This window comes from Phycodurus eques, chromosome 6, assembly GCF_024500275.1.
Source record: "Phycodurus eques isolate BA_2022a chromosome 6, UOR_Pequ_1.1, whole genome shotgun sequence".
NCBI classification, from domain to species: domain Eukaryota; kingdom Metazoa; phylum Chordata; class Actinopteri; order Syngnathiformes; family Syngnathidae; genus Phycodurus; species Phycodurus eques.
Genome location: NC_084530.1, coordinates 3,642,850 through 3,668,415, shown reverse-complemented (window position 1 = coordinate 3,668,415; position 25,566 = coordinate 3,642,850). Strand labels below are relative to the sequence as shown.

The 25,566-nt window shown below is 42.7% G+C and overlaps 1 protein-coding gene across 3 annotated transcripts in view; it reads right to left on the bottom strand.

Moving 5' to 3' along the window:
• The window catches only part of LOC133403790 (VPS10 domain-containing receptor SorCS1), a 250,256-nt gene extending 230,330 nt beyond the window's left edge, over window positions 1-19,926 (bottom strand). For all 3 annotated transcript variants that reach the window (XM_061679044.1, XM_061679045.1, XM_061679046.1), the window contains exon 1: window positions 19,263-19,926. In XM_061679044.1, the coding sequence (XP_061535028.1) occupies window positions 19,263-19,844 (582 nt within the window). In that variant the 5' untranslated portion in view covers window positions 19,845-19,926. The remainder of the gene's footprint in view (window positions 1-19,262) is intronic.
• Window positions 19,927-25,566: the final 5,640 nt, after the last annotated feature.

Below are 25,566 nucleotides of genomic sequence, written 5' to 3'. Positions count from 1 at the left end.
AAACAGTGCCTGAGAAATTGCCGATTTGTCCCCCCACAAGGCCAGGATGACGTCGTCTGTCGGGCAGTCATGCAAATTAATACCACCAGCAACATTGGGGCAGTAGCGCTCTTTGTGCGGTGGTCGGAGGAGATGGCAGAGAAACGTGTCAAGTTCTCTAAGTCGGTTCAGTGGTGGTGAGGTGGCTACAGGCGACTGACTCAGCGGTGTCGTCATTTGAAGGAGTGCAACTTGACAGGTCGCTGTCCTCCGAGTGGTCCAACACCAGGCACCGGTCTGAGGACAGTTCCAGAGTTGGTGGTTCCACCTGCGCCCACAGCTGAATAATTTTATAATCAATTAGTGGCTTGAAGCGGCAGAGCAGGTCTTGGCCGATGAGCATGTGGACGGAATCAATTGGAGACATGGAGACCGGATGGACTAATCTCATGGGGCCAATTGTCCAGTGGAGCATAGTTAAAGTGTTTAGCTCAGTGTTAGTCACGGATAGTTAGTGTGCAGCGTTGCAGTTGAAGGTCATGGCCACTGGCTTGTCTCAATGTCAGAAGTTGATTGAACACAGAGTGGGACATAACAGTGATGTCTGCCGCAGGGTCAATCAGAGCTTCACGGACAAGTTCATGCTCGAGTGTAACGGTTAAATCGAACTTCCGATAAGTAGCTTTCGTAGTGAGTTCACCCCAAAGCTGTCGGAATGGCAGAACGTTATTCAGTAACGTAATGTCACACGAGTCAGGGGCCTTGGTTGGGTTGAGTCGAACGATTAGGACGGCACAAGAGGGGTCTCGGGATTGATCATCACAAAGTGGTCCACTAAGGTTATGGCGAGGTAAGGTCGTCGTAGAGTTAACCGGGGTCACAGAAGCACTTGGGAGGTCATTGGGCGAACAACGGATGTTACCTGGTTGACCTATCGTGTCCTCTGTGGTTCTGTTCAACTCAGTCAGGCCTGGTCCTACAGGTGGGTCCCTCTTTTTGTCTTTGGACAGGCTGCAGAGCACCTCAAGTAATTCTTCTGCCACGGCACTAAATTCCCTTTGGGAGCCCTTTTCCCGGGTGTCACTAGCCGTTTTAGGGTCTCGGTTAGATGAGTCAGATTTGGCTGGTTGTTGCATGTACCCTGTTTCGACATGTTAAATTTGGCCCGAATTCGAGTTGCGGTCATTCCATGATTTTGATTTATCATTGGATTAGCGTTGTTGGTTACGAGGACCATTGTTGTACGCAGGCCAAGATTATTTGTTTGGATTAAATTACTTCTTTTGATTGTCGGGTTTACCACCGCCAGAACGTTGTATGTCAGTTACACGTGTGTTGCACGTAGCACCCTTTAATTCCATCTGCGGTGGTTCGTTTGTGAAGACGCCCGAGTCTTGTGCTTTAGAGGGGATGTTTTTGTTTAGCGAAACGTTTGGCGCCCAGTTCACGCAATGGGGCACTGGACAGTGTGCGCGGGCACGCTGCCACGCCCAGCTGGTGGCTGGTGTTTGGATGTAGGTTTTCAACAGTGTTTTGAAATTTTTGTTCTCTTCCATATTTGGTTCATTTAAATTTCCGAAGTACGCTTTACGCAACCGGCAGTAATAAGCTTGTGGTGTCTCAAGTCTCCCCTGTTTAACTGTGAGGGCTGCAGATTAGCCGGTTGCGGCCACTTGATCATCAAATTCTTGAGACAATGCTTGCCAGAGCGACGGATAGTCGGCCAGTACCTGAGCCGGTTGTCATTCTATTAAGCTACTTACTTCTCGGCGAGGCGTAACTTTAATAAGGTAAATGTTTTTCGTCAGTAGTAGCGGAAGGGAATTGTTTAAGGTGAAATTTGAGGTCTCTAAGGTGTTCGGTTGTGTCATTTGACCCATTTGGTTTAGGTTCAAACCACAGAATGTTGCGCACCACTTTGTCTAAGTCTTTTAGAGTCATAGCTGGAGCGGCGCTGGGTGGAGGGAGAGTTGGGGTGAGTAAAAAAGTAAGCTGCCACTGGTGGGGCCGCCACCTGTGAGGAGGTCGCACGGCGCCCCCTGAAGGTGGAGGTGTTTTGTAGGCCTCTGTGACACTTCTGGCGAGGGAGGGCCACCGGCTGTCTGTAGCAGGGGCCGGAGCGATAGGATGAGTCAGAGAGTAGGCAGACAGTTGTCGAGCTAATTGTAGCTCATGCCTTACATAGGCTAACTCATCCTCTTGGTCCCGGAGCTGTTGCCGGAAGCGGGACAGCTCTGTCTCCAGGACTGCCATCTGTGTCTTGACCTTGTAGGACTGTTCCATCTCTTTGGAGCGTTCTGCTTTGAGAGTTTCGGTGCGTTCGGTGAACTTCTGGATGTCACTGGAAGCTTGACACAGCAGAAGAGTTGCTCGCTGATGTTCGGCCTGTAATTTAAGCGCTTGGTCATTAGCCGGTGAGTCGGCTAATTTTACCAATTTAGCTTTTTAGTGGCAATCTCGGCATAAGTGTCTTGTAGCTGTTTTTGTTGAACTCCAGAAGTCGGTTCGGAGGCGGCTTGTCGGTTCGGAGGCGGCTTGTTAGCCGTGCTCTTGAGGGGTGGTCGGTTCCTGGGCGACATGTGACACAGGGTTGCTCGTCACTCACAGTGGCGCACTCGTGAGAGATCAGCGCACAATGAAAACTTAATACCAGCAGGAAAAAGCACTCAAGCTCAAGTTTATAATTTCACCCGGAGCGAAGACGTCACAATTCCAAAGCCTTAAATAAAAAATGACCAAATGGTGGTCTGCTTTGAGCGTTTCAACACAAAGCAAAGATTACGACCGTTACGGGTGTCATGTGTTTTTTACCAAACACAAAGAGCTAACACTTTAGCTCAGAGTTTGACTGACACACAATAGGGATTCTCGGTGTAACACGCCTTTAAGGGTGGCCAGTGACTTCCCAACTCTCCTATTTACGCAGCGAAGCTCAGAATAAAATTCCCCAATATATATATATAAATAATAAATATAGCTAGTCTGGTTAGCTACTCCAGACGCTATAAGAAGGGGGAAAAAAGGGTGTCGCACAAACACCCAGAATTCGTGACCCACTTTGCGACCCTCGAAGGCCTTTTTAAGAAGAAATTACATAGGAAAAAATTACATAGGAAATCTTCCCACAGTTCAAAGCATCCAGTGCACAAAACACGGATATCCAAATAACATTTATAATGCCATAAAGTCGCTCCAGTTTCCCGAGAGGGCTACTCTTAAGTTTCCTCACGCTCGCAAGTGTTCAGGACTTTGCGTTGCCATGGTAACAAAGTGACACACACACACACACAGAGACAGGCTGCGGCTGCTAACTGCCTAGTTTTATTGCAAAATATTGTGAATCTTGTGTGTTTGAGTTGGACAAAACTTGGTATCGCGTCATACGGGCTTGCACCACTATGTAGTGTATAATGGTTTGGATAAAAAAAAGAAAAAAGAATAAACCGGGAGCAACGCCTGCGTTACTTTTAAGTTTAAGCGTTAAAATCAAATTATTTTATCTCGAAAATGGACACCACATCTCTTTTTAAATGTGTAAAACTTCAGGACAAAGTGACGAAAACCTCTATGTCTCTATGTAATCTGAAGGTTGCTCCAGGAATTAGATAAGAGTTCTCGATAACCAGAGGTCTTGTGTCGAACCCAAACACACACAGCTGATACAGGTAGCCCAACTCCTGCCACAGCTGTTTGTAAGTAAATCTGTATTTCACTATCTGCTTTACTTATTTGAACCCTGTACTGTATTACTAATATCAGTTGCTAAACTTGTCGCCGGGAATAAAAAAAAAAGATTCAGTGGTCATGACATCACATACTGTATCATCGTTTCAAAATTACGTGGGCGAGTGCCCGCGAGTGTAATGCTTGATCTTTTTTCGATTTCAGTCTTCATAAGAAACACCTAGTCATGTGGAAAGGATTTAAATCTTTCTTATGAATCTAGTAAATCTAATTTCTCTCACAGGATGAATAAAGTATCTATCTAGCCATCCATCCTTGACTTCCTCCAAAGAAAAGATCTGCAAAACACACTCAGAAAACCCTCACTGAGTCATTTAGCAAACACATACTTTATGACAAAAACAAGTAAACGGCAAGATACAGAACGCCATCAACTACATTTCTTTCTGCAGTGTTCTAGCCAAATTTGTATGCCAGTGTGTGCTGTAGTGATAAATGTGTCTATTTGGTTGAACATATTTATTGAGGGTTACCCATTTTGATGTCATCTTATTTTTTGGACATTTGTTTACATTTTTTTTAAACAAAAGCTTAACTAAAATACAATTGTGCAAACATGATTTGGCTTATTCGCCTGTACACAGCCTTAATTGTCAAATATTGCTATACAATATTCTTGTTCAATGGATTGCATAAATGTCCAGGGAAGCAAGTATATATTTACACCGTTTTTTTATAGGATATCGTCAAATTATCGTTATCGTGAAATAAAAAAAAAAAATGGAGATCTTTTTACTTGCCTATATCGCCCACCCTTATTACACACTGACAAGAAGGCCTGGCTCTCAGTCCCTGCTCTAATTCATCCAAAAGTGTTCTATAGGGTTGAGGTCAGGATTGTACAGAACAGTCAATTTAATCTAGATCAAACTCTCTCATTCATGTCTTTATGAACCTTGATTTGTGCACTGATGCAGAGTCATATTGGAACAGGAAGGGACCATCTCAAAACAGTTCCCACAAAGTTAGAAATGTCCAAAATATTAGACACTGAGCAACAATCAAAATCATTACTTTTAGAAATATAGTGACAAGACAGGATTTCGCATATATATAGTTTGAATCATTACACCACTAACAGATAGATAAATAGATTTCATCCTGTGAGAGAAATTAGATTTGCTCGCTTCATATCAAAGTTTTTAAAACCTTTCCATCTGACCACGGTTTGTTATCCATCCATCCATCCATTTACAAAACTGCTTCTCCTCACTAGGGTCGCGAGCGTGCTGGAGCCTATCCCAGCTATCATCGCGCAGGAGGCGGGGTACACCCTGAACTGGTTGCCAGCCAATCGCAGGGCACATACAAGAAAACAACCATTCACATTCACGTTTACACCTACGGACAATTTAGAGTCTTCAATCAACCTACCATGCATGCTTTTGGAATGTGGGCGGAAACCGGAGTACCCGGAGAACACCCACGCAGGCACGGGGAGAACATGCAAACTCCACACAGGCGAGGCTGGATTTGAACCCCGGTTGTCAGAACTGTGAGGCAGATGTGCTCACCAATCGGTCACCATGCCGCCGTTTTGGTTTGTTATAACAAGTGAAATTGAAAAAAAAGAGGACAAATTAACCTTATGAAGGCAACCATTGCAGTTAGGTTAAATTTGTTTAATTCCCGGTGACAAGTTTAGCATCTTAGATTGGTAATATGGTGTTTCAAATAGTAAAGCTGTGGGTGATTTGTGATAAGAGGAGAAACACTTACTTTATATACAATGTGGGGGCGTGCAGGCTCCCCCGCCACTAGCTCCCCCATAAGTCGCCAGTTGTCCGCATAACTTTGACAGCTCACACTTTTCTTTGTTTATGTAATTTAAAATGAATAAGTCCTGCAGTGAATATGGGCCACCAGTCACCAGTTATTCTTATCAATTCCCTCTGAGTCAGTGTTAAACTGTCCACATTTGGGAAGCCCAACACATTCAGTGGCCTGTCATTTGCTTGAACGGCCAACCAGAACTTTCCCTCCAAGAAGCAAGTTCTTAACTCATTGATCCAATTTTAAAGCTAATTTGAGCTCCCGACTTACCTAGTTTGCTCGTGAGTGGAAGCACGGTGGCCCATTGAGCTACTGTATATTGTTGATGCATTGCCAACGCCGGAAAAGGTTGGTTGGCCCGCTAGTTTGAAAGCGGCCGAGTGCTCAAATTAAAAAAATGGGCTCTCGTTACCAGCATTGAAATTGAAATCCTGTAAAATAATCCTTGATTGTGTTTGTTTGTGTTTGTGCAAACTTGGCTGTGTCTCCGTCATCACCAATTGCCATGTTTTAATTTGCCTGATCCCACGACTGTCTCGTTGACATTTAAAGTATTGATCGCAGAGGCACAGGAGCCAGATTCTGATATGAGGACATCCAATTTTTTTATTATTATTATTTTTTAACATGATGCCATCGGTAGGGCTGGGCAATAATTTAATATCAATATATACATTGCAATATACGTGATCAATAGCAATAGAAAATATGTTGGATAAAATGTTCGATAGAAAAAAAACATGCCGTGGACACCGCAAAACACTGTGGGAGCCTTCAACGTCTCATCTCATTTCTGTTTTTGCCGGGTCGCTATCAATGTACTGTATATGGAGGAGGTAGAAGCTAGGAAGTGACTTGAGATCTACCCTTAGCCTCTCGACCTGTCAAATACATCCATGCTTTGACGGACAATACATAATGCAAGTTGCTCGAGGTGGGAACAAATCATGTGACGTGAGTAGAACAATGCCAAGTTAGGTTGACGCGCACAGGACATTACCAGTGATATATATATATATGACTATAATTTTGCAAAGTAGCACTGAGCATTTAGACAGCTGCGTATGAGATGTTAAGCTCCTTAATATCTTATATACAGTATGTCCTTGTCAATTTGGTTTGATAAGATTAATTATGTGACAACAATTTACAAACCCCAATTCCAATGAAGTTGGCAGCAAATTAATATGACATTCTTGCCCATGTGAAGTGTAGCGTAAATTTAAGATTGCCACCGTATGTTTTTATATATATATGGAAACTCGGTTCATGAATTTAGTTCCCAAACCAAAACGCCTGGCTCACCTGTGCCGGGCGAGCCGGGAGCCTACTGCCATCTCGCTGCTCCCTTGAGCTCACCAGAAACTAGATTTTACACCAATCTGATCGGCTTGATCGGTTTCGGATGATCATGAGGATTTTATGCTGATCAATGACGTCATTCATCGGCTCCGCAAAAGACATTTACGCCGCGACGCCATTGTGTACAGTATATTTGAATCCAAAAGCTATCTTATTTTTAGCCTTGTCGCATGTCTTTTGATGTAGTACTATAAATATGTGACAACACGTCCGAGACAGACAACACAGTGTCTTCGAAGTATTCTCCCCATGGACTCACAAGGTCCCAAGTCGAGGTCAGCAGCACCCCATCCCACTATACACAGTGTTGATGGTGCACTGCTTCCCCCTCCTGAGAGGCCGGATGGTGGACCAGAATTTCCACGAAGCCGTCCGGAAGTCATACTTCATGGCCTCACCGAACTCCTCCCACATTTTGGCCTCTGCGACCACCAAAGCCGCATTCCGCTTGGTCAGCCGGTACCCATCTGCTGTCTCAGGAGTCCCACAGGCTAAAAAAGCCCAATAGGACTCCTTCTTCAGTTTGACGGCATCCCTCACCGTTGGTGTCCACCAAAGGGTTCGAGGATTGCCGCCACGACAGCCACCGACCACCTTAAGGCCACAGCTCCAGTCGGCCGCCTCAGCAATGAAGGCGCGGAACATGGTCCACTCGGACTCGATGTCCCCACCCCCACGCAACGTGAGCAAAGTTCTGTCGGAGGTGGGAGTTGAAACGCCTTCTGACAGGGGATTCTGCCAAACGTTCCCAGCAGACCCTCACAATACGTTTGGGCCTGCCAGGTCAGACCGGTATCTTCCCCCACCATCGCAGCCAACTCATCACCAGGTGGTGATCAGTTGACATCTCCACCCCTCTCTTCACCCGAGTGCCCAAGACATGTGGCCGCAAGTCCGATGACATGTGGACACCCTTATGCTTGAACATGGTGTTCATTATGGACAATCCGTGACGAGCACAGAAGTCCAATAACAGAACACCGCTCGGGTTCTGATCGGGGGGGCCGTTCCTCCCAATCACAGTCTCACTGCCATTGCCCACGTGAGCATTGAAGCTCCCCAGCAGAACGATGGAATCTCCAGCGGGTGTGCTCTCCACCACCCTCTCTAAGGACTTCAAAAATGGTGGGTTTGTGTCGCTAACTTATTCCCGGTCGCCCTTGATCCCCCTGTGCCACAACACACGCACGTAACTCGCGTGATCTCTTCCTCAGTAGCGCACCTCTGCCCGATGTATGCGGAGGTGTGCACACGCTCACACAGCAGCCACACACCCACTAAGCTCCCTGTAACATTGACGTCAGACAATGCCTGTAACAATGGTGTGCCCCCAAAAATAATAATAATAATTACAATAACAGCATGCGATCTCCCAAGGCTACCTTCGCGATTGATTGACGTATTGGGCACCCCTGTCCTAGAAGATTGTCCTTAGGTCTCAGATGTATTATGAGTGGATTTGTCCCGATTTATGGGTCTGAAGCAGGTCGGGCCGACAATCTTAAAAAATGACTGTTCAATGTGTTTATGACCAAAATTTTTCAATTGTGTGGGGTACGCCGACTTCTCCAGAGTCATGACGCCGAGAATGGCGATGTGGAACAGAATGTAGCCAAACAAAGAAGCAGAAGACTCATGAACACGGAAGCGACCGTAAATTAAAACAAAAATGTCTTATCTGATGTTGTTTTATGTATACAAGTGGGTTCTCCAGATGGCAAGAAATATTTTATAAAGCAATTCGTTTTTCAAGAGCATCGCCATTTTACAAGGCCCTCAGCTCTGGCAAACTTCGGAAATACTCGGGAAACATCGGTGTGCATCCGGAAGTGTTTTGGCTTGATATGAGCGTTAAGTATCATGTAGGCAGCTTTTTCTAAGGATGTTGACTGGTGTTGTTAATTTGAGTCAATATGCTCTAAATTGCCCGTAGGTGTGAATGTGAGTGCAAATGGTTGTTTGTTTATATGTGCCCTGCGATTGGCTGGCAACCAGTTCAGGGTGTCCCCTTGCCCGATGATGGCTGGGATAGGCTCCAGCACGCCCGCGACCCTAGTGAGGAGAAGCGGCTCAGAAAATGGATGGATGGCTTGATGAGTGTGATTTTTGACAAAAAACGTAGCTTCTCGCATTAGCTTGTGTGACAATCTGTATGTTAGTGAAAGAGAGGTATGAGGTGCATCAGTGACACCTTGTTTGCTACCCTTCTGAATTTGACATTCATCTTCAACTTTTTTCCTTTGTGGAACTAATATGCTGTTAAAACTTAAGACATAATATTTTACATTTCTGTCGAACCATTATTATATTATTATATTAACTAGTATTATATTATTATATTATTTAATCATAAATATGGTCAATATTGGTGATAATCTCACAAATGAATCTTTCTAAAATTATGATTTTGATTCTACTAACATATAAAAATGTAACGAGAGGAAGCACATGCTACATACATATCCTACATTCATTCATTCATTCATTCATCTTCCATTCTACTTATCCTCACTAGGGTCAGGGGCGCGCTGAAGTTTATCCCAGCTATCTTCGGGCAAGAGGCGGGGTACAAAAAAAAATTCATTCATTCAAATGGCGGTGGCCCATTGTAATACACTTCTTGCATCACGGTAAAAACAAGTACATTGTGGTAAAGAAATAAACAGCTTCATAAAAATTGTGTGAGTTGCGCAATTTACGTGTTGCCCTTCAAACTGCGGATACGAGTGCATAAAATAATCCTAACTGCTCATTAAACCCATTACACTCGTGTCTTTATACAACCTTAATAACGGTAAAGACATGCAATAGTTCCAACGCTTTCACAAATTTGTGACTATTCATATCTCAGAAATAACACCATTTGTTTTTCTTGCTGCTGTTATGTGAATGCAAAGTGGCTGCCTCATCCGGGCACTTCAGCTCACAGATCCCTCTGGTGTATTGCAACAACATAATGAGGCTTTCTTCAGTTGCATTAACGGTAAAGACAGTTTAAGTGACAAACAACGAGCGTTTATAAAATAACTCTGATCTAATTTCTGTTACCTTTCTTGAAAGAAAAATGCATATTATTAAGCAAGAGCAGAAAATATCCAAAAATGTAATGAGCATCTTCAGAAAATGTTGCAAATCATGAAACTTCATTTCGGACACCTAACGGTAAAGACATTTTGGCATTGAGAGTTTGAAAAATATTACTTTAGAATCAGGTAGGGTGATCTGGCAAAAAAATAAAAAATACAAATCGCGATTGATTTTTTTTCATATCGTCCGATCTCGATTATTATCATTTTTATGTTGTTTCAAAACTTTTTAAATTGCCAGTTTTAAAGCATCTGTACTGAAAACTAAAGAAGCTAGAGAGGAGTTCAACATTTTATTATTGCCTTTCGTTAACAACACGCCTTATCGTCAATATTGAAAACAGTAACCCCAACATAGCATACTAAGCATATAAGGCAAATTAAATGAAATAATCAAAATAAATACAGAAAAATATAAAAACAGCAGCACGGCGGACGACTGGTTAGCACATCTGCCTCACAGTTTTGAGGACTGGGGTTCAAATCCGGCCTCGCCTATGTGGAGTTTGCATGTTCTGGCTGTGCCTGTGTTGTCCGGGTACTCCGATTTCCTTCCACATCCCAAAAACATGCACGGTAGGTTAATTTAATACTCTAAATTGCCCATAGGTGTGAATGTGAGTGTGAATGATTGTTTATATGTGCCCTGCGATTGGCTGGCGACCAGTTCAGGATGTACCCCGCCTCTCGCCCAGAGTCCAGCACGCCCACGACTCTAGTGAGGATAAGCGGTACGGAAAATGAATGCAACAAATATATATATTTTAAAAAAGTCCTCAGTATTTTTGGAGGCATACAAGACACAGAAATAAGCAAACTGCCCCACGACACACGATCACGGTACAGGGATAATGGTTGCCAGTCGGGGGACCTGGTAACCAGGGTAATAGGATGGGTATTCACATTTCTCTCGGCTTGGCTCCTGCATCGCGGGAAGGGTAGGCTACGCAGATGTATCAAAATGGCGATTGTATATATGGACGCCCTGAACAGCGAGCCTGTATAGCGTTTGATGCTGTCTATATATTGTACTTGATCACATTTCTTCAACCATAAAAAGATAGATTAAGAAGCAGGTTGTTAAAGAGAGAGGATGTTGGCGAGAATTAAAGGGAGAAGTGTGGATGTTTGAAAGGAAGCTGCCGGCTCCATTCATTGGAACGTACATTCTGGTCACAAACTTCGCCTTTTCATGCGCAGGCATATTATACATTATGAATATAGGTTAGTATTGATTTAAAACAACATTTGATGCTTTATATACTATTTATATGGCTTGAGCCGAGGCAACGCGGCGGCACGGCTCGCAAACCCGGAAATGTATTTTCACCGTAGGGCAAGGGTGTCCAAACTTTTTGCAAAGAGGGCCAGATTTGGTCAGGAGAAAATGAATGGGGGCCTGACATTTGTCGAACCATTACCATTGTAAATTAACATGTAAATATGTAACTGTATCACTTTGCTGTCTGCAGCTAGGTCGATATTGCAAATGAGAATCTGTTTTCGATTGCATTACCAGGATAGTTAAAGGTTAAAATAGTAATAAATTAAATACAAATGAACTATTTTATGAAAGTTGACTGAAATGTTTTAGAAACATGTATTTATTGATTTTGTTTTAACAAATCACATCCCAGTGCATTTTGACAAAGAATAGTATTGTGACTATACTATTCTGATTTGACTATACTATAGTCAAACTATACTACTGATTGTCAAATCAGATGACAGAAATTTGACAAAACTGTGGTTTGATCATCACAAAAAATCAATTCACTGAGACTCGTAGCTCGCCTTTGTAGAATTTTCATTTGAGTCACGCGCTCTTATGAAAAAGCGCTGCTGTGCTATCAAAACAGCTTCCAGTGGCTTCAGTTTTTTGGCGCATTCGTTCGCCGTTAGCTTGTCGTAGTTAGCACGTTTCGTCTGGTAGTGCCTCTTAATATTAAATTCTTTGAAAACAGCCACAGTCTCTTGGCAAATTAGGCAGACACAGTTGTTTCGTATGTCAGTGAAAAAATCCACTCCTCCTGGACACGGCGGCCCTCGTTGTCAACTTTCCTCTTTTTAGTTTCAGTTGCCATTTTAGAAATGGGCTAAAAACATACCACAGGGGTAAAAGTTCACACAGGGGTCACGCGACGAGAGTGCAGCAACAGGTCTACTGCCACCCTCTGGTGAAGTATAAAATGCCTTTTTTTTGTATGTGTGTATTGTTTACTGTGGTAAACTGTGCTGGCGGGCCACATATCATTGATTTTATGACATGATGCTTCGGGCCGGAGAAAATTGGACACGGGCCGGATTTGGCCTGTGGGCCAGACTTTGGGCATGCCTGCCGTCGGGGAAAACTTCTGTACCCTTTGACTGAATGTAAACTCGGACGTTAAGATGCCGTGCAACGGAGATTCTAATTTTGAATCGCATCAAAACCAGTGGCTGACTGATCGGCCACTCAAGGAAACAGTTGCCAAACCACGCGCAATGCACCATAGTTCAGTCGGGCTCGGTAGCAGTGCTCGGTGTACGCCAGCCTTTACCCCCCATAATCCTAACCTAATAATCCAAAACCGCCTTAACTCCAACCCTAGTCCTAAACCTAACCATAATAATTTATTTGTTTTGTTTTTTTATTATATTTGGGATGGACATCTTTGGGATGGACATCTCGTTACATCTGCGTAGCCTACCCTTCCCGCGATGCAGGAGCCAATCATGAAGAAGCAGGGTGGGTCTTGCCAAGAAAGGGCGTGGGATTTCTAAGAATGTCTGTGAAATGGGACGTTCCATTTCCGGGTTGTCTCAATTGTAATTTGTTTCGTCTTTTGTAAAAGTGTTTCTGCTTTTGTTAATGTGTTTTCCAAAATGTAAAAGTGTTTCGGGTTTTTTTTTTCATTTCTTTTCTGAAATGTTGAAATGTTTCGGCTTTCCTTATTTTGTTTTGTTAATTTATGTTCTGAAATGTAAAAGTGTCTCACAATTAGTTATATTGTTTTACACTTTCAGGCCAACGTTGACTAATGATGACATGATTGATTGTTGCTTCTGTCCGGTGCCCTCACCGCTTGCGGTGGCTAACTATTAACGATACCTGTGCTGTGTTGTGAGTGACAGGCTGTACTGAAGATTAGGATTTCCACATCATCACTTGGGTGACGGCACGGTGGTTGACTGGTTAGCACATGAATGTGAGTGTGAATGGCTGTTTGTTTATATGTGCCCTGGGATTGGCTGGCAACCAGTTCAGGGTGTACCCCGCCTCCTGTCTAGTTAGCTGGGATAGGCTCCAGCATACCCGCGACCCTAGTGAGGATAGAAGATGGATGGATGGATGGATGGTGCTTCTTCAAATGAATAAACAAGATTGTTGTGTTTTGTTTTGAGTGCACCAACATACCTTGCACGTCGACTGGTTAATAGTATTACTCCACGTCACTTTGAAGACATCGCCACACAACCGATGTTGGGAACTCGCAGAGCAACCAGCCGGCTGCATCCATCGCCGAGGCAAGGATGGGCCGACATAGCGGGATCCGTGAGAGGACGGCTGAGTCGGATTCTCGATATCACTACGGGGCGGGCCAGCTGAGCAAGTGCGGTTTCTTTTCACTTCCACAACTTGCAAACTGATTTCCGGGATCCACGGAAATTTTATCGTGATCTCTGATCTCAATCATATAATCGCCGAGCCCTATTTTCGATTTTTTTTTTCCCCTTAGAAACAATTATGAACTTTTGATGGATAACAGCAGCCCGTAATTAAAATACTCATATCAGTAAACTTCATTAAACTATATGAAAATGATCCAGCCTCAATTTTAGTGAGTTAATGTGAAGCTAAGAATAGAAGTGAGCGTGATAATTTCATTCCATTACAACAAGTTGGCAATTTTTTGACTTGAGTTTGTTGTCACATTTCTGTGGGGCCAATTATGTATTACTCGTGCACTCACTGTAGTTGTCTCGCCATGCTGCACTCTTTGCATATACTGGCCACTCATGCCAGAGTAGCATCTGCTCCATTTGCACACTGATTGAGGAGTATCTGTAACATTTGCACAACCAACATTGTCCCAGATGATTGCACTACTCGTCACTTTAAACCGCATACACTCCTTGAAGTCTCAGCGCCCTTTGCACAATGGTCATTGCACCGGACTATTGCAATATTAGTCATTCGAACTGCTCTAAGTGCTAGAGGACTCTGCATCTTTTTACACAATTGTTTTTTGTCAATGTCTTTATGTCTCCAAAGTGTTCTGTAAATTGACTGTCTGTTGTACTAGAGCGGCTCCAACTACCGGAGACAAATTCCTTGTGTGTTTTGGACATACTTGGCAAATAAAGATGATTCTGATTCTGATTCTGATTCTGATTCTGATGCTCATAAGATTGAAAAAATTAGCAAAAGGCCACATCGTTATTTAAGCGCGTGGAAGTCAACACTAATGTAATGAGAGTCGAGTTAATCGCTGGCGACGTCATTGATATTTTTTTTTCAATATTGTAATTCAGGAAAATCTCAGGAAGAGGAAAAGCTTTGCAATAATCTATATTCACTGACAATGGACAGCTCATGCAATATAATATTATAATATTTATTCATTCATCTTCCGTTCCGCTTCTCTGCACTAGGGTGGCGGGCGTGCTGGAGTCCATCCCAGCAATCTCCGGGCGAGAGGCGGGGTACACCCTGAACTGGTCGCCAGCCAATCGCAGGGCACATATAAACAAACAACCATTCACGCTCACATTCGCGCCTACTAATTTAGATTCTGTGAGAGGCCGCATATTATAATATATAACATCATATACAGTAATTTATGCAGAACAGCAATTACATCCCCAACAAGCATCAGCTGTTACGTTTTACAGACCATAGACGTTAGAACACGCGAGCATGGACGCCTGCATTCGCATGATGGTATTTCCAGCCGGAGAAAACAAATCCTCTCACTCCATGTGCAAAGGTGCCATGCCATCAGATTTCTTTCATTATTTTAAACTTTTGATGTCTTTTTATCGGGTTTGGATGTAATTTTGGTTGAAAATGCTCAGAAAGTCCATTTTCAAGCTATTCTTGTTGGCCTTTTTAACTGGCACTCGAGATGGCTGGAGTTCTTATTGATGTTCGACATGTACTGTAAATAAGCTTTGCTCTGATTGGGTTAGGTCATCTTTCCTAATTTAAATATGGGGGAAAAAAAGCTTCGCTCTGAATGACTGTTGGCAAATGACGATATCTTGGCCAAGGTTTCATAGCAACCTCGTGGGGGGGTGTTCTACTGTCCTCGTGAAGCAGAATTCACCAAGTGGTGGATTGTTCGCCCACTACTCACAAGTCACGTGTCATGTGGGTTAAGTAAAAAAAAGAGAGGAGGATATCTTTATCAGCGGGTCCCATTCAATCACGGTGTAACCAACGCGGCCGGGAATCTCTCGCAAACATTTTACGGTGACTGCAGTTACATTCAACATTTATATACTGTATTTGCATGGCTCGGAAATGCACTTCCAGCAGTGTGGGAAAGCTTATTTTACGAAGCCATCCTCCATGAAATGGGGCCGAACACAGCACAATTTTGGTTCCCAAATGCTTAGGAATTTCTCCCAAAATTAGTTGAAGCCATTTTTTTCCTTAAGTCCTCTGAGTTTGGCAGGTGACGCAAAGTTTAACATTTGGACAAGATGCATTCGCGTTGTGACTCAGGAATGTTTCTCAAGATGAGTGGACGTGCAGCAACCATGAAGTGGCCAGGTACTTGAGAATGAATCGGTGAAACTACATCACAGCGTCTGCGATTTCAAACCCTGTCATTTCTAAGTAGTTTTGGTGTTCAAAGGCTTATGCAATTCACTCGACAAATCTGCATAGATGATTAAACCAGGTCACATACTCATTTTGACCTATGTTATTCATGAAACAGAAGAAAAAAATTGATTCTGATGGCAAGGGACCTTTAACGTGTGTTGCAGAGAAAAGGACCTTCCATAAATGTCTGTCTTAGACATCGACCGAACCAGCCAGCCCACGACATAGTAATCAGGCAGAGGAGCCCGTTCAGCGGAAGGCTGCTGTCTCTGTCATGCTCATCTGTTAGACGAAGGAAATTGTTCCTTCCGCAAGCCATGAGGTGCTAGCGAGCGGAGAACCGAAACTAAATGACTACCTTTGCACCTCTTATTTCACATACATGGCGTGAATGTTGTGATTTGTACAATTAACATTTCAATGATACTTACTTTTCATTTATTTTTTATTTCGTCGCTTGCTAATTTTTTTTTTTTTTAATTACTGCTGCATACAGTACTTGTCTTTTAACCACTGCTTCTACTGGCTAAGGGAATTTCCTAGAGGATCAATACAGTATCTACCAACTGTACATATCTAATTCCTGCACCAAACAAACAACACAATAAACTTGACCTGAGAAAACTGGTATTTAGTAAATCACAGGTACTTTCTTTGTACCTTTTTTTTTTTTTTTTTTTAAAGAATGGGGAGATGGTATTGCTTCGGGACATAATTTAATTTCGATCACTATCGGCTGCTTGTCCAATTGGTTCGCATGGAATTTCAGGTCAGAACTCCAAAAGCTGAATACACAATTGCACACAATGCTCTGAGCACACCCTGAGATGTACAATGTTTCATCTGTGCATCCGTGTTATTCTGCCATTATCTAATAAATTACACATAGTGTGTTCGGTGTATTCACTGTCTATTTGAGCCTTATGGTCAGGGCCCTTGGACTTTGATCACTGTCATTAGTGTCTCAATTCCATCTGGAATATACACAACGTCCAATATCATATAATATGGTTTGTTTCAGATTTGTGTGGAACACTGTAGCAAAAAAATATATCGACTTGACGAAGCGAAGCTAGAGTACGGATGTTCAAACTTTTACAGGAAAGCTAATTCGGAAGTGATTCATTATATACTGTAAGTCCTTTTACCTTCAACGCTGAGTTCGCTCTAATTGTATTTCGATTGTGGAAAAAAAACTGCTGTGTCTTGCCATTGGCCCCACAGCAAAATAATACATTTAAAACATGCTCTGTGCTATTCTTTCCCAAATGTGCCAAAGGACATCTTTTTTTTCCCTGTTAATTAAAGTTTATTAAAGCAGTAATATCAAATTGCATTGTGTGATGTAACAAGGAGAAGAACAAAATGCACTTGTAATAACACCAACTGGTGCTCATATTCAGCTTTGCTGAATTTATATATATATATATATATATATATATATATATATATATATATATATATTGGTGTATCGAAATTGGTGTATCGAAAGACTAATACTTTAATGTGTCAAAGGCTTTTGTATCATGTGGATTACAATTTATGAATGGCACATCCAAAAACACAGTAAGCTACAGTTTAGAGGTAAACTCACACTTTCATGAATCCAACATGCATCACAATGTCAAGGAGAGCCAAACAAAGTAATGACTTTGCAAAAACGTACATTTCTTACATCAAAACGTGTCACACAGCTTTTATCTCTGATGGCACCAGTGACCTTTAGTATGGTATGTAAAAAATGGACTTGTTAAATAGCCTCTCTTTTTTTTAAGTGACTATTAACTATACAGTATTGTGTTTATGTTTGAATGGAAGTGTTTTTTGAGAATGTGAACAGATATTTGACGTTACAAGTGCTGTATGTTGCAGGCTGGCCGACAGTTATTTTATTAATTTTGTTGTCTTTTATTTTAAATTTGCTCATTATGTGTAGGACACAAATTCACTCTGGAAGCATATGTCCTTTTACATTCATTTGGATAATATATATCTCCTCTATATTAGGGCTGGGCAATTATGGAAAAAAAATTATAATCATGATTATTTTGATTGTTATTGAAATGACAATTAATAAACACAATTATTCCTTGATTTTGACACTTAGTGTTTATTTAACTACCAAAACTCAGCTTTAAATGTCACTTGAAAGAACAACCAGAAAATAAATGAGCAATAAGTAAAATAATAATAGAAAACAATAAATACAGCTAGAGCTAAAAACATTGGCACACCTGGAGTTACTGTATTGTCTATTATATATAGTTGTATAAGAAAAAATACTCTCAATATTCTGGCATTTAGCAAATAGAAATAATGTTGGTCATCCTAATTGACCTAAAACAGGACAATTTCAGTATGATTTCATGTAAGACAGTCAGGGGGGAAAAAAGTGTTTTGTGTCTTTTTATACAAAGCCATGACTGTATCTGCTGTTCCTGCAATACATGCCTTGGCCTCTACAGGAAAGTGTGGTGCAATGCATGCATGAAGCTGCATATTTACAGTAAGATTAAAAAAAAAAAAAAAAAAAAGAGTAGAAGAATGTAAAAGAAACTAAATTGAATTTAACTCATTTTTTTCCCCCAGATTCGGATGAATATATGCCCGTGAGTGTTGTTATATCACCTGTCTGCATGTGTTACTACGGCATTTGTGTCTGAATATTCGTTATTTGAAGGTAAATCCCTCCCGTGATGTAATCCAAGCTAGCCTGTCAATAGGGTTTTCCATTGACTATCAGCATAAACTGGCAATGTCTAAAACCACGTGTGTCTTGTATTTAAATATACAATTTGTGAATATTCTTTTTGTTGCGTGTTTAATTTGACCGTAAACTAATTTTACAGTCAACTCCAACTAGGGTGTCAATAAACAGCTTCAAGCACGCGTTTCAGGCTGCGTTTACAATTGCGGGAACTTGCATGCACCGCTTGCATAATGCGCCACGGCACAGTAATTGTTTTCCTTCCATGATCACGTTTTTATGATTGTGAGAAGCCAAAATCGAAATCACGATTAAGTTTCGATTAATCGTCCAGCCCTACTGTGTATATATATATATATATATATATATATATATATATATATATATATATATATATATATATATATATATATATATATATGTATATATATATATATATATGTATATGCTTGCTCCATTAAGGTATATTATACAAAGCAGTACCAGTGCTTTATGAATGACTCAAAAAAAGATGAGTGTTCATGCTTGCCTCTCCCAGCCTTGGCTCCCCATTAATACAGGTCAGAGGGCAGACCCTTTCCCAAATTAATCACAACCAATTCTTTCTCATTTTCCCCTTTATAATACATGTGATTTTCTGACTGTGGGCATGTTTTATTTTTTTCTCTCTTTTTGCTCTTTTGCTCCAACATTCCCACATTTTCAAAGAGCATCATTACTGTGAAGTAGTGTGCCATCCACCTGATGGCCGGCATGAGCCACCTCGAGGTGCTTCGAGCGGACAGAAGGAATGACTTACGCTGCTGTTGTGGCCAGACCAGTGCACCATCGCTTGGTTGTGAGATGAATCCCCGCTCAAGGCGAACGTGGAGCTGTTAAGTTGGAGCTCGTCCTGTCTGGCGCCGCCGGCTCTCCTTTGCTCGCCGCTCCAGCGCAGTTCGGAGCGCGTCACTCTGCTTCCAGAATCCGGGCGTCCGACTGTGCTCCGATCGCTGCTCCTTCTGCCGCGCGTTCCGTCCGCACCGCCGTTGCCGTTGTGCGGCGAAACTTTGATCAAATCACCGACTCGATCGTTTGAGCGCAGCGTTTCTGTTTTCCCGTCTGCCCGATCCGGTTCGTGACGGAGCCTTGGAGTTGCGTCTCTTGCAGCCCGGGATCTCCCCGCAGCCCCGTCGCTGCGTCCGTCAACTTCTTTCAATCCAGTCACACTTTCGCTCGTGGCAAATTCCATCCACAATTCCCGCGCAAGCCCCGCATTTCCAACCTGACACGACCTGCAGGTTATCTCAGGGCTGGTGTCATGCAATATCGACAATATCATCAAAATCTCGAACCAAAGCGCACCGTGCCACTTTGGATAAAAAAGCATCTCCCGTTCCATTGTTGGCCGCAGAAAATGATACTGCTGTACAACTGCAGCCGTACTCTGCCTTTACGATGTGTTGTTGAAGGTGCAGTTGCAAAGCGCTGCGTTAAGTTGTGGCGTTGCCCAATTGGAGTGTGGTAAAAAAAAAAAAAAAAAAAAAAAAAAGTGCTATGGAACCAAACTGGTCCAAGTTGAAGAATCGGATCATTTGAAGCCTCGCATGCAAGGGGGAGGAGCTGTGGATGCAGTGAGGAAGGATAATGTCTCCACTGTCTTTCTCCATGTTATTGTCCACCATTATGCTCCACTCAGAGGATCCGTGTATGTTGCGCCTTTCTTACCTGACAATCTAATTGAATTTCATTCTTTTTACGAGTACGTTTCAATGTACCTTTTTATTCCATCTCTACAGGTAACGATAATTTAAATATATTTGGTTTATTTGACAGAAACTAATCAAATATAATAAATTATTATTTATTATCTCCTATTTCTTTGTTTATTTATATAGACTATCATTGCAATTATATTGAAATACAAAAAAAAAACATCATTGGAACATGAACATTTAAATGTATAATATATAATACAATATAATATGGTATACATTCAAGATCGTCTCCCCTTATGGATGTCTATATACTACAGTTACTTTGGCCACATATTTATTTGGTGAAGTTGTGCATACTTAGTTGGAAATTACATAAGAAGATGATGCAAAAATTGTTGAATGGTGTGCAACATTGTTTCCTCAAAAGTATTATGAATCATTTTTTTAAAATGTTGTAAAAATGAAACTTTTACATGAATATCGCTCAGGCAAATTCTTACAGTGTTTTGCCACATTTTTGTATAATTTCCAGATTCTAATTCAACAAATGAAAATGTATCCATGCATCCATTTTCTGTACCGCTTATCCTCACTACGGTCACGGGTGTGCTGGGGCCTGCAGTTGACTTTGGGCGAGAGGCTGGGTACATCCTGCAATGGTCGCCAGCCAATCAAATGAAAATTAACTTTCACTCAAAATGTATGAATAATTTTGCCCTTTATTCATATTTTTATCATGATTATGTACAGTATATACATCAATGACACGTGCATTATTTCATTATTAAATAGTATACAGTATTTCTTTATATATTTCATACATTTTTTATATAGTTTCTTCAAATGTTCCTAGACATTTCATAATTGTATCTGTGAATTGTACTTTGCAACTGCACCTCTGTTCTGTAATAAAGTGAGTGTACGTCTAAATAAGGGCATGAAAACTATTGTTTTTGGATTGCACCAAAACATGGTATTCCTAAAGATGATCAAGTTGTCCATGCTTATTATGTATGCACCAAACAAACACCGCTGTAAGTTGGGACAGTCTGATGAATATTTCAATGTTTCTGCACACGCATAAGATGTAGGCGTACGTGCTGACAAGCATCCAAAGTCTCTCAGACTACAAGAGTCAGTGTAACGCGTGCAAACAACATGGGTGGGATTTCATCCCTTTGACGGCGGTCTCGCAGCTCTCTGCCTAATGACTGGTGGCGCTGACTGGTGATTGCTGCTGGAAATTCAAAAATTAAAACATTTTACACAATGGGATATATATCAAAATGTTTTTACAGATTTCCATAGCAGCTGACTGCTCTCTGGTTCACAGCAGAACATGCTGTCAAAGAGGAATAACACTGGAGGACTGTGCCTCTACATACAGTATGTCAAATAGAACACCAGGAAAATATTTTTTTAGGGTACATCAAATTGAGACGCAAGACCATGAATCTTGATATGTATAGCACTACTCAGTCTCAAATAGCTTGAAGCAGGAAGAACAGCTTGACCTTAGCTATATACCACAAGTATGCAGATCATTATTATGGCACAACTCTTCCAGTTTCTATTATTCTACTCAATAGCACACTGGAAATGCAACACTAACAGAACATTCAGAAGCAAGATTCTCCTCGATTGCAATGTTTTACACTCATGGAAAGTGAAATGAGTGACTTTACTCAACATACCCAAGCAAGCATGCAGCAGAGAATAACATGCCACATTTGCTCAGTTACATTTATTTAAATGACTTTTGGGATACACTGGAATTGTATTCAGTTTTTTAATGCAACATATTTTTCACTTTTACTTGAGTGTGTTTGTTAAGAAGAAAGACGACTATTACTCCATTATATGGAGCTACATCCCAAACACATTTCTTTGTTTCTATTATTGTTTGCATGATCTATTTGTTTCGGTTTGACAGAGACCTCTGCCTTAGGCGCTGTAATGTGACTATTTCACAAATCCAAAGTAACCCTTTTAGTGACGTTAGATTCCATCCATCCATCCATTCATCCATTTTTCATTCCGCTGATCCTCTGCGTGATGAAGCCTACCTCAGCTGACTCTGGGCAAGAGGCGGGGTCCACCCTTCACTGGTCGAGAGCCAATCACAGGGCACATATAAACGAAAAAAGAAAAGAACATTCACACCTACGGGCAATTTCGTCTTCAATCAACCTACCATGCATGTTTTTGGGATGTGGAAGCAAACCGGAGCACCTGGAGAAAACCCACACAGGCACAGGGAGAACATGTAAACTCCACATAGGTGAGGCCGGATTTGAACTTGGGTCCTCAGAACTGTGAGGCAGATGCGCTAACCAGCCGCTCACCGCACTGCAACGTGAGCCACAATTTCACCATTTTATAAATATTTAATTTATTATTATTTTAGTTAAAGTGTTAGTGTAATTTTTACTCAAGTAATTATTGAAACCCCTCCTTGAGCCGTCACCTTATCGTAGTGGAGGTAGGGTTGTCCTGGTTGACACGCCTCTGCAACATCGCGTGGACATCGGGGACAGTGCCTCTGGGTTGGCAGACTGGGGTGGTGATCCCCCTTCTTAAAAAGGGAGACCGGAGGGTGTGTTCCAACTTCAGGGGGATCACACTCCTCAGCCTCCCTGCTAAGGTCTATTCAGGGGTGCTGGAGAGGAGGGTCCGTCGGGAAGTTGAATCCCAGATTCAGGAGGAGCAGTGTGGTTTTCGTCCTGGCCGTGGAACAGTGGACCAGCTCTACACCCTTGGCAGGGTCCTCGAGGGTGCATGGGAGTTTGCCCAACCAGTCTACATGTGTTTTGTGGACTTGGAGAAGGCGTTCGACTGTGTCCCTCGGGTGGTCCTGTGGGGGGTGCTTCGGGAGTATGGGATACCGAACCCCCTGATACGGGCTGTTCGGTCCCTGTACGACCGGAGTCAGAGTTTGGTCCGCATATCCGGCAGTAAGTCGGACTCGTTTCCGGTGACGGTTGGACTCCGCCAAGGCTGCCCTTTGTCACAGATTCTGTTCATAACCTTTATGGACAGAATTTGTCGGCGCAGCCAAGGCGTAGAGGGAATATTGCATCTCTGCTTTTTGCAGATGATGTGGTTCTGTTGGCTTCATCAAGCCGTGACCTCCAACTCTCATTGGAGCAGTTCGCAGCCGAGTGTGAAGCAGCTGGGATAAGAATCAGCACCTCCAAATCTGAGACCATGGTCCTCAGTCGGAAAAGGGTGGTGTGCCCTCCCCAGGTCGGGGATGAGATCCTGCCCCAAGTGAAGGAGTTCAAGTATCTTGGGGTCTTGTTCAGGAGTGAGGGAAGAATGGAACGGGAGATCAACAGGCAGATCGGTGCAGCGTCTACAGTGATGCAGACTTTGTATCGATCCATTGTAGTAAAGAAGGAGCTAAGCCGAAAGGCGAAGCTCTCGATTTATCGGTCAATCTACGTTCCTACCCTCACCTATGGTCACGAGCCCCCGGCAGAATACCTCCACTGGGTAGATGAATACCTCCACTGGGTAGATGGTAGTAGCCCTGCATCTCGGCACTCAGCAACCAGGTGTGAGTACATGTCTCGTTTGCGCTTATAGACAGACTGTATCTGCCCCCCCCCCTCCGCCAGATGGGAAGAAGATTTTTTAGCGAAAAACCACAGCACAATGTCCAGCCAGAGTGATGTCACAGGTAAGGAATTGCACCTGCTTGCTGATTTAAGCTTTCATACACCAATCGGTTGCACTGGAAAGAAGGCCTAGGCAACCTTGCTGTCTGCACTCTTTCCTTGCCTTTGGAACTTTCTGATCGTGAGCTAATATTTGCAGCTTGCACTTCCAGAGTCTCTAACATATTCCTCCAGACATCGTTGTGGCGATATCAGCAGCACCCTTGTGTCAGAGTTGTCTTGCAGCCTGACAACAGGTGCTACGGACTGGTGTTCAGTGCGCCACATAGGGGGCAGCGTTCCTCCTTGCTAAACCACTGGTGGAGCTTTCTGGATATTGCAAGGTGTCATAGGTTGCCCTTATCAGGAAGCTAACCCGAGTTTGTGGCATCGTCCACAGGTCAACTCATGTGGCCTATCTGGTGGTGGTGCCCTGCAATGTGCTTAACCTTTGTTGCTGATCCTGTAACACTGCCTTGACCTTGTACATCTCCTGCTCTGCTCTGGACAGCTCTTCCAACACCATGGCTTTCTGCTCCCCCATGTTGGCGTTGGACATGGAGGTTCTCTCCAGCCCAGCCCTGCTCTTCCAAGCTGCTCTTGGTGTTGTCGTCTGCTGGTGGCATTTGTGTACTCTGGACCTGCTTGTCATTTCCTCTGCAGACTCCTTCAACTGCAGGACCAACCTGGCCTTCTCCTGCTTGCAAGGTGATAATTGAATTATAGCAGCTGCAGAGCATCAGTCCCGAATAGCCCAGTCTCTGAAAAACAGAGTGGCTGAACCAGTCATTTTCGCATGTGCGAGTTGGCTGCTCTTTCCATGCTGATCACCAAAGATAAATGTCACATATCTCAATTGATTGTAAAACTGAACTGCCCTTCTGGGACGAATAAATAATTCTGAAACATCTTCAGGGGGCAAATCATACTTTGAAAGAGTGAAGTTGTAGCACCATAGATTATACTGGTCAGGGAGTTGGCAGCTGTCAATTCTTGCTGAACCAACAGTTTATACACTAAATATACACAGAACATACACGTTAGAACACAAGAGCATTGACATGGCTCACCTGCTGTTGCGTGATAGTATTTCAGCCAAAGGGGAAAAAAACTCTCACCTGGTGTGCTTGCCACTGGCACAGCCAGGTAATGTTTGCACAACTTTGCCAAACGGGGAAACCTATCCTTGTTCTGGGCCCACCCCAGAAGCAGGTTCTCCATGGTGGGAATTTGCAGTTTGCAAATAAGCTCGGACCTCTCCATGTGCAGTGGAGTAATTCCCCGCTCTCCTTCCCTTTGATAGTGTGTATCATATTGTGTATCGAGGGGTCAGACGTCAAGGCATAGGCCACAATGCAAGCTTTTATTCACAACCACAGGCAACAATGACCCTCTCGGTCCACTTCTGCAACACTCCGGCATCATTGGCATTAACATCATGTAGCCGATAAAGCCAGGCCATCCATCAAAATAAAAACGCACCAGTTGTTGCTGTGTGCAGCTCTGCCTCCTCTAAAGCCAGAAACACAACTGGTCACGTCTTTGTCTAAATGACACTGCGGGGTAGTAAAGTCGACTCCTCGATTAATCAGTACTACCCCGAAAGTTTAGATTGAAATTTGACGACATTCTTGTATACATGGTACAGAACCATGTATGAGTTGTCTATTTGTATTTTCTGTGGGCAAATTGTTCAAATTGTTGCTGAATTTTTACACAGATCTGCACACTAATTGAGAATTTGGCA